This window comes from Diceros bicornis, chromosome 25 (assembly GCF_020826845.1).
Source record: "Diceros bicornis minor isolate mBicDic1 chromosome 25, mDicBic1.mat.cur, whole genome shotgun sequence".
In the NCBI taxonomy this organism is placed as follows: Eukaryota; Metazoa; Chordata; class Mammalia; order Perissodactyla; family Rhinocerotidae; genus Diceros; species Diceros bicornis.
This window is the reverse complement of record NC_080764.1, coordinates 46,136,280-46,155,861: the sequence shown is the minus strand read 5'-3', so window position 1 is coordinate 46,155,861 and position 19,582 is coordinate 46,136,280. Positions and strand designations below refer to the sequence as shown.

At 38.2% G+C, this 19,582-nt stretch overlaps 1 protein-coding gene across 1 annotated transcript in view; it reads left to right on the top strand.

Annotated features, from left to right (window-relative positions):
- Window positions 1-18,922, top strand: part of TRHDE (thyrotropin releasing hormone degrading enzyme) — a 343,309-nt gene extending 324,387 nt beyond the window's left edge. The window contains exons 16-19 of the mRNA XM_058568845.1: window positions 10,048-10,215; window positions 10,763-10,903; window positions 13,444-13,525; window positions 18,779-18,922. Of these exons, the coding sequence (XP_058424828.1) occupies window positions 10,048-10,215; window positions 10,763-10,903; window positions 13,444-13,525; window positions 18,779-18,922 (535 nt within the window). The remainder of the gene's footprint in view (window positions 1-10,047; window positions 10,216-10,762; window positions 10,904-13,443; window positions 13,526-18,778) is intronic.
- The last annotated feature ends 660 nt before the right edge of the window (window positions 18,923-19,582 follow it).

Genomic DNA, 19,582 nt, shown 5'->3' with positions numbered 1-19,582 from the left:
GAATTCACTGATGAGTGTACTTATAAGAGACAGAAAAGACACAGAGAGAAATTCATGAGAAGACAGAGGTGGAGATTGAAGTCATGCATTTACAAGTCAAGGAATGAAAAGGATGCCAGAGCCACTGGAAGCTAGGAGAGAGGCGTGGACCAGAGTCGTCAGAGCCACCAGAAGGAAGCAACCCTGCGACGCCTCGATTTTGGGTTTCTGGCCATAAGAACTGTGAGAGAGTAACTTTCTGTTGTTTTAAGCCACCAAGTTTGTGGAAATTTTTTATGGCACCTTAAGAAACTAATATACACTCCTTTAGCCTCTGCCTTGTATGCAAAACTTGGTTTATAATCAACATTTTGGATTGTTTTTCTTTGATGGAATATCAAGGAATGCTACAGATAGCAAGTTAAACTTTTAACTTTCACTAACTTCATCCTACTCTTACTTAAGATTTTCACCAAGAAATGGAGGAATAAAAGAAGATACTGAGAAGGCATTTTCTTGTTCCTCACAAAATTCAGACAAAATTAATATCATCAGTTCTCATAATATTGTTTTTTAATTGTGTAGGAAAAAAAATACGGAGTGGTCTATGGCATGATGACAGAATAATATATAGAGATGTCCCTAAAATTCAGCAAAGAACCCATCCTTGTTTTTCAGAATCCCTTCACTTCTAAATATTTAAAGGAGTTTCTTTTTTTTCTTTCTAATGACTTGAGATTCTTTTATAATCAAAAAATCAAAAAGAAAAAAAAATGAAGTGACTTCTGTTTTATTTTCATATATGAATAAACCTTGCCTATTTTTGCCTGGAATATACAGTGCAGGCATCCATCTGCACTCTGTCTTCTCTCCCTCTTCATTTCAGGCTCCAGCCACCACCTGCCCGTTACATGGACACGTGCACGGATACATTGCAGTTATTTCACAGAATCATAGTATTTGTGTTCACTCTTGTGAAGGATGTGTTTTCTCAGTTACATCATCTCTCAATGCGAAATACACCTTTTAGCTTATTTGGTAACTTTTCATCCCCTCTTGCCGTTCCTCTTTTCTGCAGAACCCACATGGTTTTGATTTTTTTTCAATAACTTTCTGTTACCTTATATAACAGGACTAGATTCTTCATAACTATTTTTAATTATCAAACTTAATTACATCTATTCTTAGTCCTTTAAACACACACATACATGAAGTTTACCGTGGATTTCACCGCTTTTCCACAGAAGGGCAAAGTATGCTCAGTGAAGCCGTAGGACATCTAGGATTTGACGTGAAGGACACCTCCCTACTTTCAATGTACAGCATTCTTTTGTGTAGTGAATTTATCAGTCAAAACTATGGAAACCTGCAGAATCATATGTTGGTTAATGCACGCACACACACGCACACACACACGCAAATAGCAAAATTTACTTTGGCCAAAATAAAATTTATTTTTAGTTGGGGACCTTTTAAGTGAGAAAAATACATTACTTATTGCCTACTCCCGACAGCTTAGTGGTTATGCCTAAAAAGTTAACTAAATTAGCATAGTTTCTTCTTCCCAGGCCGGAGAATGCGCCTCGTTAACCTCAGTGACCCTGACAGTGTGCTAGAAATGAAGGTAGACCACATTTGCACAGGCCCACATGTTTATAGATATAGTATTTGATGGATACAATAAATCTGTGTAATTTTAACCTTTGTATGAAGAATACAAAAGACAATGCCTGTTTCTGTGAATGGTTCCTTGGCAACAAGAGCTGTGTGTCCAGGTGGAGCACAGCGTCACCCACTGGGGTCTCACAGACCCCCAGGCCCGGGGCACGACTTGAATGGAAACAGTGCTTGTGGATCTGCTGCTGTAAAGAACCCACCACGGTGGGTGTCGTTCCCACTCTCATCTTTCCTCTTAACAGTTAACCTGCAGCGCTGGTTCTGAATCACCGGGATTCAGACAGCACTGCTTTCTGTACATGTTTACACTTCCTGTCACGGCTGACACTTACATTATGTGCTCCCATCAGAGCCCAGGGAAGCAGCAGCTTAAATATTCACGGATCAGGAGAGAGCAGGTTTGCTGAGAAGCCATGGATAATAGGCATGCAATTACCAGGAAACAATCTTTCTCATCTTTAACACAGGCACCTATAAATAGGGCATTTTATCGGCCATTTCACAACTTCTACTACAACTGTCTACTCTTAAGTTTTAAGTCATGTTATGCTCTTAGAGCTATTTATACTGCAGCCTGCTCCCCACTGTTTTAGGGTGAGTCATCACAGATATCTTAATTTTTTACTTTTGTTATAAAGCTGTTTGATTGTTTTAGTATAATTGGGCAGAATTGATTCTGGATGTCATAAGAGTTCTGAGTTGTGAAATGTTAAATAACAGTGTTCTAGGCTTTTCAGTAGAATGTGTTTAAAATACAGTTGAAAGAAAAATTTTAGCCCTCACCACCCAGAAGAAATGGTAGCTACTTTATACGTGGGACTTAACGGTTTAAAATGTAATTTCATAGATATTATTTCAGCTTAAATAAAGTGAACCTCCCTTTTAAAGTACACCCATTGTAGTTACAAAAGCCGTTCAAAAGGAGTACAGTTACCTGAAAACATAATCTTTTGACACGTTGGGATGTTAAGAGTTAAAATGATTGCTCCAATAATCCTTTTTCCTTTCATGTAGAGACAGCAGCAGTCTCTTTGCAAATATGCAAAATCACAATATAAAGATGTATTGAACATCATTTCAGAACACAGTAATTTTAAATATAGTTGGTCTATTCTCCACCAGGTTTCTCCAACTCTATTTTTTGAGGTCCAAAGGGCCCTGCAGATTGTTTTTGAACTGTCTTTTCCTCTGTTCTGAAGTTCTAGTATTCCCTTTTTGTTATACTTAATCAGTGGGAATAAGCAAGCGCTTTGTGGGCACCAGTGAGAGGAGCCCTTAGAGACAGAGCAGGCCTGGCTGACGGCCTTGCTGCCTGCTGCAATTCCAGCCGTCACTCGCTGCGCACGTCACGTGGAGGCTGTTCGCCCTTTGCTAGGGACCTGGTGGAGATACTGGGGAACAATATTCCTTCTGGTTTCCAGGGCTTTTATGTGGATTCAGTGGCACATTTGATTGATAAGTATGCTAGTAGAGTTAGGTGGGATTAGAAAAGTGTGTTTTATTGTAACGCCTTCAACTTGAGATGTATTGTCAGTCATGATTTTTATAATTACTCGTTCACTTTTATCGAGGTTGTCTAAAAACTTATTCTGCTTTCTTTTTAGTCCAGTACTTGTTTGGGAAAGACAGGAATATCTGTTGCCACCTCATCCTAATCATAATAGCAATGAAAATAATGAGGAGGAGGAATGTCTTTACCACATGTCGAGACAGTTTTCTGTGTCCCCTGTGCTTGGCAATGCACAGCATTAGATAAAACCCATCCTGAGCCCTTGCTGTGCACCAGCCGCTGCGCTAAGCACTGAATAAACATTATCTCAGCTAGCCATTGTAACCACCGTGGAAGGAATCATCATCCCCATTTTCCAAATGAAGAAACGGACACTTGGGTGCAAAAAGTCACATATTGCTTCTAAGAGCTTTAAGTTTTATTCAAGATGGCTTTCTTAGCAGCAGCCAAGGGACTAAGGAAGGGGGATGGAATGAGAGATGGGGGTAGGGGACACCATGAACAGGATCAACCTTTGTAAATGCAGGTTATGTGTCAGTCTGACTTTTTAAAGTCATGGATTGTCTGCCCTGGAATAAGTAAGACTGCTAGTACTTACAAAGGTGGACAGGATTCGGAGTGTGGGCAAGGAAGCCTCAACCACAGCTGCCTTTTAATTTGTAGTTAGAGTAGGCAGTCTTTCAAATGAATTAATTAACTACTAATTAATTAAAATTAATTAAATGGTAGGCCGCACTCTATATCAATGGGATGTGTGGTGCCACTGAAACCACGAGGTGCTCTTAGAGAGCCTAGCGATCTGAGACATTTTTTTCATTGTCTTTGAAAATAATTAAATCCACATTTCAATGTTAATACAATCACTAATGAAAAGAATCTTGCCCTAACAGAGCAGGAAGGAAACTTAGAACTCATGTACTTTAGCCCTGTCCAATTAGGATGAAAAATGAAGCCCAGAGCAATGACCTTGACTCGCCCAGTCCTAGAGGCATTTCTTGGGCAAATTAGGTCTACTGAGAACCTGCTTAGAAATAGACCAATATCGTAAGTAAGCATCAAAATTTATATTTTAAAATAGTGTGATTTTTTTTTCCTTTGGCAAGTATAATTTTCCTCTGAGAGATATTTTAACTGTATCATCAGGATTATCTCTACATATTATTCAGTAGCATTTTTCTGTATTGGAACATATTTTATTCTAATAGTAACAGAATTTTGTCTTTATAAATGTAATTATACCTTTACTTATCTTATTTCCAAAGTAATTAAATTTGAAATATATATAAGTACCCATAATCCCCAAGCCCAGAGGCAAAATGTTAATATTCTCTTTTTTATCCTTTCAGTCTTTCTTGCTAACAAACACATTATTTTTTTTTAAACTTAACACAGTGGTCTTATATACGTATTATACTCTGTCCTTAATAATATATTTTACCATATCATTAAACATTAATCTATGGCATCATTCTTAGTTGCTATTTATATCTTAACATAAACCCCTCCCTTATTGTTATTTTAGATGAGTCCTGTTAAAAAACAATGCAGCAAAAACAAACAACAACAACAAAAAAACAATGCAGCAACGAAAATTTGCATAGCAAAATCTTTGGAAATTTTCCCAATTATTTATCTAAATTTATCAATCTACTTCACAATTTTCCATTTAATAACTAAAGTACCAATTTACTGTGATTTAAAGTATTAATCCCATTCCAGCAACATCATTATTTAACTCAGTAAAAAAATTTTCCTAAAAAATGCATGTCTTTATTTTTCCCACCTACTTAATTTTTTAACTTCTACCCCAAGGCATTTAGTTTTCAGGCATTTGCTTTTGGCTAGGTGAAAAAGGTTAAATATATCATCAAAACACAAAATAAATTATTTCAAAATGATATTGATGCCGGCCCTGATATCAATTCCCCTACATTAAACTCAGCGTATGTGGGATTAAAACCAAAAGCACCCATCCCCTTTCCCTGCTTCTCTAAGTTACATTCATATGTAAATATCAGTTTTTTAAACCTTCCTATCCCTGAAATTCACAAGTCAAATGGAAATTACAATTGTTAAAAGCCCAGGTGGCCTCACACTGAAGTTTTGGCTAATTACCAGTTCTTGAGGTTTGTTACAGGGAAACTGATATCCGGAGAATGTCAAGAAACTAAAGCTTCCCAGACCTCAACTCCTTGGCTTCCTGGTACCAGAATCCACCCTCCACCATGGAGGCAGACAACCAAGGAGACGCACCTGCTATTGCCTTATCTCGCCCTCCTCCTCCCTGCCAGTAGCCTCACAAGGCCACATGCAGGCTGGTGGGAAAGCACTGACCAGCAAGGCCACAGGCTCCCCCTCCCTGCAAGCAGCCACATTCCTCTTGCAATCTTAAAACCCCTTACAATCTTTAAAACCCCTTGCTTCCCATCTTTTGGGGAGACGGGACAAATTTGAGGGCTCACTCAACGTCTCCCGGCTGCTGTCACTCGAAATAAAAACCCTTTCCTTTCCGTAAGCCCGGTGTTCTGGTTTTATTTGTCCCCTCTTGTGTGGCGGGTAAAGCACCTGGGTATGTGTCCGGTAACAATATCCTGACTCTTAAGCTTTCAAAACTTTTATCATACAAATGAACTCTGTCTTGATCCTATTTAAAGTGAGAATAGAATACGAAGTATAGTACATGTTACACTAATTAGGTAACAATTTCTGCAGTGTTAGTACCTGGAGGAGATCAAGGCGCTTCCCTGTGGCTAAGCATTACGCCACTCATCTTGTGTGGAGGCGGCTGGGGAGACAACTCCCTGCACATGCGTACCCTGTGTACCATGCCTACAGAGAAGCAAGCACAGCTTTCCTCCTCAGATGGTAAAATTCCATTAAAAGATTTACTTCTAAGACAGCAGTTAAAGAGAAACGACTATGGGTGTATATGCACATTTTCATAAATAATTTCCATGTTCACGAGAAGGGGCCCTCTCTCCCTGTAATCCTGATGCCAGGAATCTCCCAGGACTCATTTGTACCGTTCATAACTATGGATTCTGTGGGTTTTTCAGCTCATGCTTTGCAAACAAATGAGCTTTTTTATTTGTTCCTAATGACTTTGGTTTATACAAAGAGATCTTAAACTGTCCCCAGAGCAATCATTTTGCTAAAATGTTAGAACATCTTTACAAATTTAGCAACAAAAGGGAGTTGCATTAACAACTGAAATCACTGGGAACCAAGGGCCCTTGGAAAATTTAGCACTCACCAATCTTGTTTTATTTTCAGTGATGAGTACAAAGAATCTTGTGGACTAGACGTTGATTCTTTATCTGGTAGGTGGGTAGGGAAGATGAGGAGAAGAGGGGGTGAGAAGTGGTATTCTCCAGCTAATTGGCTCTGTCCCTGCTCTTCTAAGGAGCCTCATGGACCTTGAGCAATGTGTACGTCGTGGCATCTGCTAATAGAGCCATTTCTTTCCTGAGAGTTTGGGGCTTTGTAGCTGAGACTGAGGGCTATTTTTCAATGGACCGTCCACAGGCTTCAGAGTATATATGCAAACATGTGTGTGTCTCATTTTCATAGTAATCAAATTTGATACATCTGCGATGCACAGGAGGACGGCTGCTGACAACATGAAACTTGCCCTGCAGTTTCTTGCAGAGCACATCCAAATTAGGTGATGTTTCTCTTGATCTGCGGCTTCAGCGTCAGACACAGGGTCAGCCTCTATTCTGGGTAGCATTGCTGTCAAAGCCTACTTCACCCGGGCCAGCTTCTGTTCCGTTCCTTCAGGGTAGTCTGGCCTTCATTTCAGCCACTCTACTGCTGGATGCCCTTTCAAAATTTCCTCTCCTTGCTCTGCATGTGACCAGCTTGCCGTACAGCACCTCCGTAAACACACCACCAGCCTAAGTCCTTTCAGTCACCCGGAGGCTGTGTTTTAACAAGCGGCACTTCACGGCTGCTGAACAGAATGAGGATGTATTGTTGGAAATCCGGTCTTGCCAACATTGAATGTTTCTCAAAGATGACTAATTAAAACTGAGGATAAAAAGAAAAGAGATAATAAAAAAGAGGTTAGAGGTGACATCCGTGGCCAGTTCAGCACTGAGAATGGCAGGTTGGATGCAGTGGTGTTACTCTACAGCCCATTGGCTAGGCCCAGGACGTGGTGACAGTACCCTCTTAAAGGATATACTAAGTTTTTATTTAAAGTTTTTTGTTTCTACTTTCTATCAGATAGTGTTTTATTGAACAACAAAAGTCAGAATTCGGTGACAATTATCTGATTATTACTACTAATAGAAATCGATGTATCTTATTTTCATTGTCATTAACCATGTCTAAGCTGACAAAAATAGGAAAGACTTTCACGTACAGATCATCCTGGTTTTCAACTTGTGATATAATTGTTATAGAGCAAAATATTCTCTCTTGGAACAGAGTTCCCTTTCTTGCAAAAAGAAGTTTATAACACAGACATCATGATATTATTATTATATAGACTAAATAATATAAGACGTGTAGCCTGGAAAATAGTATTGCACACAGGTGTTATTTTCTACCTCTGATGCCCCTTCAGCTGGTGCCCAGGACTTTGGACTGGCCAATCATTCATTCATCTATACATGCATCTCACACAATTCAGCATCAGCCAATAGCAACTGCTGAATAACAAGAATATGGATTTGAGTGAGTGACTGTAGTGTATGGCACTCAAGTTATTTCTAAGGAACATGGTTTAATATCTGCATTTTCTTTTGTTTTTGTTTTTGCCTTTTCTATATTTCTGTGTGCCTTTTCTCCTTGAAACTGTTGATATTGGAGACTGATTTCATAGGCAGTAACAGACCTAATTCAATGGGCTCTGTCCTCGTGCTCTCTGGTAGATTAAGAGCTTAATGAATTTCTCGTACAAAGTAAACTATTACTATTAGGTCTAACATTAAGAAAATATGCGTTGATTGATGAGTTGATGATCTCAGTACACATTTTATTGTTATTTCTTGCAAATGTTTATGTTGATCTCTTGGCCCAAGTCGTGACAATAATACAGTGTGCGCTCTGTAGCCTGTGCTATCCGGAGGCAGAGACTCATCCCCCTTTCAGCTGTTGATTTAGAGAAAGACTAGGTTTCTTAACTTCCTTATTGCAGTTAGTCAAAATGGAGGAGTCTTTGTGATCTTAGGTTGTAGCTACTGGAACTGAAACATTCTTCAAAAGGTGGTGGCGATGTTTTCCTTAGTGACTTCAGGTGCGCTGTGTGGCAGGCTGATCACAAAGAGAGCAGGGAGAAGAAGACTTCACCAACCATTGGGAAGACTGTTGCTGGTACTTTCTTCAAGGGGGTCCAGGGCTGGGAGTGAAGACAGGAGAAAGATGTGAAACTCTTTGTTGCTTTCTTCTGATGTCTCTATTCCTTTTGTTTCTTTAAAAACAACCCAACAAACAAACAAAATGCTTGTTTTCTAATACCACAAGAAGGAAGGCTTCAGTCAGCAAAGTTAAAGTGACTTTTCTTCAAACACTTTAATTACCTATAGGAAGAGACAGAATAATATAGTTTTAGCCATTTCTGGGAACCATGAATTTTGTATGATACTTCTAACAACTCTGCAAATCTGGTATCCTGATACACAATCCTCAATACCCTGATTGCAGCCCTACTTAGCTGCTTAAGAGAATGAGATGGAGATCACCTTCCTGTGGTCATTCAGACACTTCCTCCTGTTTTCCAGATACTCGTCGAACCATAGCAGTGTTTTAACCATCAAGGTTCTAAATCGTTAGAAGGGATGGTTTCATCTTGTTATCTAGAGAAAGCACTTATTATTATTAACCACGTTCAAATTAGAAATGAGAAATTTTAATAATGGATTACTGAATATTACAGAAAGCAGAAATGCTTTTATGTTTTGCTGAGGAAGAGTTGCCCTGAGCTAACGGCTGTTGCCAATCTTCCTCTTTTTCTGTGTGAGCTGCCTCCACAGCATGGCCTCTAACAGATGAGTGGTGTGGTTCCGTGCTTGGGAACCCACCCCGGGCCCCTGAAGTGGAGCAGGCCAAACTTTAACCACTAGGCCATCAGGGCTGGCAAAGCAGAAATGCATTTTTAATGTCTTTTAAATATTGGAGTGTTCCATCAAAGAACTGAGTTTTTAAAATGTGAGGTATATACTGAAACTTGAAAGAACAATATTTAGTAAAAAATTGCTATGGCAAAGTACACATGAGAATTTACAACTGATAAATAGCCAAGACAAATTAAAGCCACTAACAGTTTCCCTCTGCAACATTTCTTTTGGAGTCAAAGTCAAAATTTAGTCTATTTTTTATAGTTACTTTTATAAACATAGATCTTTCTGCTTTCTCAAAATTTACTACTAATGTTTTATCTGTTTATTATCTCTATTAATAATTTTCTAGGTTCCAAGATTTGGAGAGCTACTGGAGGAAGATAATTTTAGAAAAAATTGTCTATGAATTTAGGAGAAAATGTTTCTGCTTTATTCAATCAGTCAGTCTCTTCAAACAGTGCTCTCTTGTCATTCTTGGATCTACCAATCATGAGGACACAATCTTTGGTTGATGAATATATTAATGTTGGTGGAAATATAAAGCACCCTATTCGTGTTGGTTTTTTAAGATTCTGTGTTCCAATTTTTGTTTAAATATAATTTCAAGAGTAGAAACAAAAATTGCATCCAAAACTACCTTAAATAAAATACATTATTTTTGAATATTGTTACTATATAGTATTATTGTCTTTCGGGTAAAGTCTAATTAACAAAATCATCTTTTTAAAACTGACTGTAATAAAGCAGCGTCTGTCTGTATTTTCAATACTATGAAGCTTTCAATTAATAGAAAACCACCATGGGTTGCTTCTTTAGAATACCGCTGAATGTTAGAGACATCGTCTACTGTACAGGAGTTTCACTACTAGATGAGGATGTCTGGGAATTCATATGGATGAAATTCCACTCCACCACAGCCGTTTCTGAGAAGAAGATATTGTTGGAAGCCTTAACTTGCAGTGATGACAGGAATTTGTTAAATAGGTGGGTCAATTAATTTCTTAAATTTATGTGTGTAAGGAAAGTATTCTCTGTTAATCAAACTGTTCTGAACTTGCTTTTATTTCCTTGAATATATGCTAGTTACTCTAAAATACATCTTTCTAGAGCTAAGGGAAACTGCCACGTTAACATGACTAAAACTAGCTGAGTTGAAAGATATAGTACTTTTGTTTCTAATTAATTATTTTATATATTTTTTCATGTATATGTATGTAAGACAATATTTCATTATAAAAGGAAATGTTTACTATAAAGAATTTTAAAAGTGATTTGCATCATCAAACCAGAATTTTGATTTCTCCACCCACAAGATTTTTTCAGAGTTTAATTAATGTTAATTAAAATACTATGTGTTCGATCTCCCTCCTTTTATAAACAGAAAATTATTCTATAGACAAACTTGTATAATAAAGTTTACATTGGACTATTCTTTTGAAGAATATGATAAATTAAATCATGTAATTTTTGTAATTTTATAAAAATATTTAAGTTATTGGGATAAAAATTTCCCCACAATTCTATCTTAAAGGCTTCTGAATCTCTCACTGAATTCTGAGGTGGTGCTTGATCAAGATGCAATTGATGTGATAATCCACGTAGCTCGAAATCCACGTGGCCGAGACCTTGCCTGGAAGTTTTTCAGAGATAAATGGAAGATATTAAATACCAGGTAGAAATAAGAGTTCAATCTTTCATACTTGAGTGAGTAAATTAAAGGTGACATATGAGAGATAAAGACTCAACTTTTTTTGTTAGAACCAAGGTCCAGACAATAGAATTAGATTTTAAAATAGTCAGCCAAGATGGGTGTTGCCACTCCCGTGAAACTCAGAATTATTTTAACAATTCTATAACATTATTCATTTATTAAAGATTGATAACCATAATTATATATAGAAATGTGGGGGGGATGAAAAAGTTTAGCAGTGCATCTTACCTGGAAACTATCAAACTTTCCAAGGTTCAAAAAATAGTATCATGAAATTCCTATACCCTTATTGATAAATCCTGAGTTATAGATCAGATATAATGGTGATATAACAAGAACACTTTAATTACTTCTGTAGAATTGTTTTAAATTTCCTTTCAATGTAAATATCATAAAACACCTGAAATAAAACCATGGTACAGAGAAGAAACATTTGAATCATTGTATAATTCTAGTTGTGGTAGAATTCATTCTTGAGACATCATGCTTCATGGTGAGAATTCTTCAGCATCAATTTTGGAAAATATTTTGCTATGTATTTAAATATATTATAATAAATGTTAATTTATTACTCTGATAATCTCTATGGTGTTTTAAAATTAAATTTATTATAAGCATGTAAATTCTGCATGTTTTCAAACCTAAATGTCCCCTGACAATGAACAGACGTAGTGTTCTCTCTCTTAAAAACTGGTATATAAACTTTATTTTTTAAAGTACACCTTTATTGGTTGCCATCGTACAAAGAGTTCAATTTGAATGGATGTGTCATATTAAAACACATTTCTAACTACAGATATTTCGTTGTCAGAAAGCACTGATACTCCTAGAAGGCACATTGGCTTTTTTGTATTTTCAGCTCAGAAATTGGAGTGATTAGAAGATTAGAACTTGCTTTGCTGTCATGCACATTACACACACACACACACACTGGCCTCTTCCCTTTGTCCCAAGAATCTCTCTGAAAAGCAAACGTGACATTTCCGTGCTGGAAAACCTTCTATGTTCTGTGCCACACCCCAAAAATCTTAGCTTCCTAATGAGTCCTCTGACCAACCCCTCAGCCTCTTATTTGCTATCCTCAGCCTCACAATATGTACACTCTTCCTACCAAATGCTTGCAGTTGTCTGCACATACCATGTAGTTTCACACCTCCTTGCCTTTGTTTGTGTTGGATCTCTGCCTAAAATTACTTTCTTCCTTGATGTTCCGAACTGCTCCATAGTCAATCTACGTGCCCTCATCTCCCAGAAGCCTTTCCCAAGACCCCACAGCTAAGAGAGCTTCTCTGAACACTGTGTATAATTTTATTATCACCACATTTAGCCCTAATAAATGGAAATTATCTGTTTACAATACTAGATAGTATGATACCTTCAAGGAAAGGATTGTGCCTTATTCATCTTCATATGACTATAAGCAAAGTTTAGGCAAAACACCATTAGGAAAAGAATTATTTTCGTTCCTGGACAGTAGGCCATTTCTGTAACCACATACTGATTACTAATGATTACTTATAGTTTTACCAAATGCCTATTTGTTTTATTCAGATACTTTTTTTCCATGGAATAGTTCAACGTTAGAATTACAACAAATTATGAAGGCCATCCTGTTTAGCCCCCTCGTTTTACAGATGAAAAAATTGAGACTCCAGAGCTAAATTACTGAAGGTCCCACAAACCAGTGCAGCATTAGAAAACCTCTTGTAACGATGGCTGGACCTTTGCTCCCCGAAACTCAGAATCTCATTTTCTGTGTACTTTTCTTAGTTCTAAGAGTATGATAGCCTGTGATTGGCATCCTTAGCACAGTAGAGACAAATCAATAAAGTGAGAAATCCTTCTAACTCACCGACACACTGTTCCTTGCCTTGGGTCATGAGTCAAGTAATTATGCTTGTGGTACAAGGATTATGATACCCAGAGAGCAAGTCTGTATTTCATTTTAATTCCCATTTGAAAAAAATGCTAATATTTTTGGAAGCATTTTTAAGAAATTTGGCTCAGTTTCTAAGCTTGAAAAAGGAGAAGGCCAATGTCAGTTATGACTGACCAGACCAAAGTTTCTGTGTGACATACTCATAATGCCCAAGTTTGTCTGTGCCCTGTTTCTTTGTTGGGATCCTTTTTCGTTATAGTGAGCTAGGTTGCTTTAAAATTGAAAGTTGAAAATCTTTCTTCCTCAGGCCTTGGACTGGGAATATAATAGTAATTTCTTAATCTAATTTAGAGGGCTCCTTTTTTTTTTTTAATTTACTACAATTTAGACCTCTCTGGAACACTGTGAGCCAAATCAGGTGGCATCAGGTGGTGTCCCATAGCCACAGCTCTTCCCTCTCCCTGATTCCCTAGAGAAATAAGCTTGAAAGCTCAGAGATCTTAACGGCTACAAGACAAGACTGGTCAAATGGAACCCTTGGGAACGATTCTAAAACATCTGTATAGAAGTATTTCTTAAATTACTGCCTATGTTAACGTTAAGTTGTTTTTTGTCTTTCAAGGTATGGAGAGGCATTATTTATGAATTCCAAACTTATCAGTGGAGTTACAGAATTTCTTAATACTGACGGTGAACTCAAAGAGGTAAATATTTTAAGATGAGTTCTAATGCTTTTCTTTTATAGACATACGAAATTATACATTTACTTCAACCATTTCTTTTCAGCTGATTCATACCCATTCCTATAACACACACACACATCAATGCTAAAGACTTCACTCAATAATTATTTGCAGAGGTATTTCTGACATATTAAACTTTAAATGTCTGCGAGAGGTGTCTGAATGTAGTGATTCTCGAACTGGGGGACTCCAAATCCGCTCCAGACATCTTTGATTCAGTCAGCTGCTCCTCAGCTGATTCTGTAAACCCTGTTTAGGGTCTTTGAGACAACATTGCCCTCCTGTCACGTGGCTCAGTGTTGGATCCAGGGGCCCAAGGTCAGTGTCGAGGTGCAGAACTTGAGCCTCACTGCCCTGTGGTTAGGCCTGCATAGAGCACGGATAACTGGGTGTGATAACATGCTTCATGCTATCTGGTCTGTTAAATGGAAAGAATCCATGTGTGTGCAGAGGAGTGTATCTGGCAATACATATTGAGTTGATCAGTTTGTTTAATATTCTGCTTGGTACAATCACAAATGAATTTCATTAATGAAAATAAACTTAATTTTTTAAGGACTCGTGTCCAGTTTGTGTAGTATCTAACATTTCCTTTTTTCTCTGATTCATTTCTCCAGGAATTTTACCAGCTAATTTTGTTTGTTTGTGTACCATTAACTCACATCTTTACTAGAGAGGGGTGTGAAATGGGAAGGGGTCAATGGGCAGGAAGAAGGAGCAAAATAGAGACTCTACATTTTTTTGTGAGGAAGGTCAGCCCCGAGCTAACATCCATGCCACTCCTCTTTTTGCTGAGGAATACTGGCCCTGGGCTAACATCTGCGCCCATCTTCCTCCACTGTATATGGGTTGTCGCCACAGCATGGCCTGACAAGCCGTGCGTCCGTGCACACCGGGATCCGAAACCGGGCCGCCAGCAGTGGAGCGCGCGCACTTAACTGCTACGCCACGGGGCCGGCCCTAGAGACTCTACTTTTACTTGATTGAAAAGAGCTGGGCTTCAAACATCTATTGCTTTTTCGTCTGCTGCTCTCCTCCGTTATAAAGATAGCTGAGATTGGGCATTGAGAATCCTGGTTTCCTCAGTTCTCACTGATGGGCTGCTGGATGCTGTGACACAGAGCTAATCACATGGAGCAGCATTACCCCAGAAGCATCCATCCTTAATATCTTCTAATATTGCCCAGCTTTGTATGCTCGTCCCCCATGCACTGACTTGGACTCTTTCACACCATGAGCTAAGCTAAGCTAAGTCTCTGATTGTAATGATTTGAAATTCGATTTTTATTCCCGCTATGTGTATTCCCAACCCTGCAGGCTTTGGTTTCAAAAGCCTCAGCACATGTTTTACTATATTTTTTAATAAAGGAACTAAATGGGAAGGACGTCTTTCATATCTATACAAAGCAGAAAGAAAGAGCAATTAAATTAATGATTGCTTCCAATTTTCTCTGTGTTTAAATAAAGTACTTTTAATTTCATAATTTTACATTCAATAATCTGGAAGTGAAAGACTCATTTAGTTCCAACCTGTGCAGCCATTGAAGTGAACACAGAAGTGAAGGGCTCTTCCCTCCTCCCCTCCCCCACCTCCCTCCCCTCCCCTCCACTCCCTACCTTCTCACCTCTTCTCTCCTGCCTTTCCCCCTTTGCCCTCACCTCCTGCCTCTCTCCTGTCCCTTCTCTCTCTTTTTCTGTCCTCTAACTCTGTGTTTCATATTTTCCTTGCTTCAGTAGTACCGGGGCCGTGGAAAAACCTCTTTTAAACGGACATTTAATTGATTTTATCATACACTCACCATTTTGTTTTACATATTTCACTTATATATTTAATTTTTTACACTTGATATAATTGCCATTTAAAATGTTCCAAGATATCCTTATAATGAAAGGTGCAGTTTCAAAACTGAAACTAAATTGCACCTTTTATCCCATGACCTGGAAAGCGGCTGACTTCACCACACAGGCTCTCGGTGGCCTGAGTGATGAGTCCCTTCAGCCAGGGCTGCCTGCTCTGCCCTGCTCCTGTAACAACTGCTGCCTGAGGCTCTTCTGTTCTTTCATTATCTAGTCATCTTCTGCAGGCCGGGGTACCGCTCTCGTAGGGCGGGACGGGGGTTTAGTTTGTGTTGCCGCTGACCCCTTGTCATAAGCATGAAGGGGCTGAGAAGAGTCCAGTCTCGTTCTCCCAGAAGCAGTGAGCCCTGTAAGCAGACAGCTGGATGTGCTCCCTCCGGATATGACATCTGCTTATCTTCACTGAGAGGAATAAGAGCTTATGGATCAAAAGCGGATCAGCAGCTTTATGAATTCTGAAAACTCATTTGAGATTTTAATGATCCTCATCAGTTTTAGAGGCATTCAGTAGAGAAATTTATATTATTCCGTGGTCCTTTCCCCAAAATTGCATTCTAATACCTGAAACTGGCAATTTCCTTTTAATTACATGGCTCTAACAATTTGAACAGTATTTCTCCATGAAACAGTGCATTTCCTTAATTTTAAACTAATGGCTGTACAACCTCGTGGAACCTCAGAAGCCCTTGCCGTTTTTCCATACTAATGTCTGTCAAGCAACCTCCTCAGCATGCGTTTCCTCGCCTCTTGACCCTAATATACAGCACAGTTGTAGAGGAACGTAGATCCTGTGCATCACAGACATCCCGTTTACTGTTTTAATGTTGAAAATGTAAACCTCATAATAGGAAAATAGCTGATTCTGTTCATTTATAGAGTTACTAAGAGTATATTACATTTTGCAATTTACTCTAAAAATAATTTATTTTGTCATGTTTAGGGTCTAGGGTACCCTAAAATAAGAGTTTTTAAAATACTAAAATGTTTGTATTGGAGAAATTAACAAACATGTCTAGAAATTTTACACTAAGAAGAACAGAGAGCACAGACAACTCTGACATCTTACTAAATGTTATTTTATAAAAATGTCTAAACTTGCAACATTTTAAAATAAAAATATAAGATGGCATACATATTTAGGAAACACAATAATAAAAACTAATAGCAGCAAAAAACCTATCAAAGAGCTGCAGAAATAAGCCAACTGGAGGCCAAATGCCTTCCACCAACCCCATGCCCTGTAAAGTGAGGCAGTGTTCTGGAAGGTGCTGTGGTCACGCCCTAAGACCGCTTAGACAGCTTCTCTGACCACAAGTTTGCCTAAAGAGCTGTGGATGAATACAGGGCGTAAGATCAGTTTGTGCCAGCTATGGAAAGTGGGCCAGATGTGTGCTGACCAATAAGCTCCTCCTAACGTGTATAGGAGTCACCTGAGGCTCTCGGGGCTCTGGGGGAAGTCTTCAGAGCACTGAAATAGTGATTTCAGAAAGGAATCCCTAGAGAACCAGTTCCATTTTCTGTTGACAGTTCTCTTGCAGGATAATCTGACCCACTATCCTTGCTTCAAGCCCACAGATTGCCTTTGAGGAGGACGTAAGGCTTTGCTGTACGTGTTCGGGCTGGCTTGCCCGCTCATCAGGAGGCCAAGAGCAGGCTCCTCAGGATCAAGGCCGCCAAAGGGAGGTGTATCACTGTCTGGCGTGGTCAGTGAAGGCCTAGGACAATATACAATCATGCAGAGTGTATAGTAAAAGGAGTAGGTGTAATTTTTTTCTGATTGACATATATTCTGTAAATAATGCCACTGTAATGTTATATTTTTATAATAAATTAAAACACAAAATTCAAAACATAGATCAAAATGTATTATTTGTTACTTTAGAGATATAGACTGAATGAATCAGAACATAAGTATATAAATACAAATGCATTGTTGGATTATTCAGCTAAAGTTTAAAAATATGACTCCAATGCTTCCCTTAGACTTCCTTTTTGCGTATGTGTCATGTTGCAGGTATATGTGTGTGGCACAATACCTAAAATATTGAAGATATTCAATAAATTACAATCCCTTCCCTTCTTCCTGTTTCTTTAATTTGTGTAAATTTGGTCAAATGTCAAATCACTTTCAAGGATAGCACTGATAAGTCTTTGTTATACAGTGGATGTTTTCCATGTTTGCTATAAAAGCATAGTGATTTTGAAGTCTTGTAAAGGATATAGCTCTGAGATGTGGTTATCCGTGGCTAATGCTTCTGGGCACAGGGCTTTGTAGGAAAGTAGAGGATAAACTTTGAGAAAACTCATCAATATCATGTAATCTGAGTAATACTGTCATAACAAACCAAGCTACCCAGGAATCAATTTCTAGATTAATTCAAAAGGTATAATTAACTCCATTTTAATTGTCCCCTGCCAGTCCCTGAGCCAACCTTGATGCACTGCATTTCCCTCCTGTCAGAGCCTCCGTGTGGCGCCCACCGTGCTATGACTCACACCCACACTAATTACACTGCATAATGCTTCTGTGTTGCAAGTTGATTTTTCACATTTGTCTATTAGCATCAAAATTGTTGGTTGGTTGCCAGTTTCTTAAGATATATCAAACAGCAAGAAAAACTGCTAGTATTTAATCTTGAAATAAAATCCTTGCACGTTCCCAGAGTATGTGAACACTAGGGAAAATCTTATATCCGTGAAAATTATGAGAAAACATTTAAAAATTATAACATGTTAATTAAGTGCTCAGATTCTCTACCTACACGAGACCACATTCCTCCTTCCTTCTTTCTGAATCCAGTTATTCCGGTGATTGCAGTGTCACTAATCATCCTGTTTTCATGTCATCATTACTTTTTCCCACCACCCAATAACTTCAGCAATCCCTTGCCATCAAAGAGGGTGTCAAGCCCTCATACTGCTTACTTGGAGAAGGTCAAGAATAATTTCCTCTCTACCAACAAAAAGTGAACTTTAATCTCTATGTTCGTTGTTTAAGGCTATTTTATACGTTGGCTATGCTTTGTATGTAGAACTAGTCTTTGCCACAATCCCGTCAACCTATTATGAAAAGATAATTATGTCTTTTAATATTTATCTGTGAAACAATAAGCTGAGTTTGGAGCTATTTAAACTGTAATATCAACTCTTTTTTTCTTTTTAGTTCCAAAAGAAGTTACATCACAGCGAATGGACACACCTGTTATATTACATCATCACGAGGCTTGTGCCACATATTAAGCACACCTGCTGTCATGATTGTGGCACTTTGTTTCGAATAGATTCTTGTTCATATATGTTGGACATGAGTTCATTCTAAGACATGCATATTTACCATTTTAAAATCTCTATTTCCAGCTAAAGACCTTCATGAAGAACTATGACGGAGTAGCTGCTGCCTCTTTCTCAAGAGCCGTGGAAACTGTAGAAGCCAACGTCCGCTGGAAAATGCTTTATCAAGATGAGCTTTTCCAATGGTTAGGAAAAGCTCTGAGGCACTAATCTGTGTCTCTTATAAACAATCCAACTCAGAATTTTGTGAGAAGACCTGATTTATGTGGAATGAGGAAAATGTGCTATGTGGAAAATGGCCAGATTTTCAGTGTTAATATGTGGGAGGAATAATTTTTTCTTTTAATTTTTGGTTTTGGGGGATTTTTTTGTTTCATTCATTCTGTTTTGTTTCTCTGCTGAGTGTTCTTCTGTAAAGAAACTCTTGTGAGTGAAACTAGCCATGACTGTTTCAGCTGTACCTTCCTCGCTGTACAGGACCAAATATGACAGTGGTGCATGTCGATGTCATAGTCAGTTTGAAAAAACATATTCAGAATATTTTGTGCATGGTTGTATGGTCCTGCCTGTGTTCCAGCATGCTTATTCAAAATGTCCAGTGTTGTATGTGAATGTACGTTACATCCTGGATGGGCATTATGCAAAAGCACAAAGATTATCTATGACAATCAGTGTTGCAATGAAAGAAAAACTAAAAAAGGGAATTATATTCTTAGTCCTGGGCAATGTGAGAGGTAAAATAGCCCTTTAAGTGATCAATGTCACTTATTTCAGCACTTAGACTGTCTTGCAATGATTACTCTGTTGCTAACTCATTTTCTTTGAGTTAAAGCTGTGTATCCATTTAAAGGCATATAGATAGTATGTGCG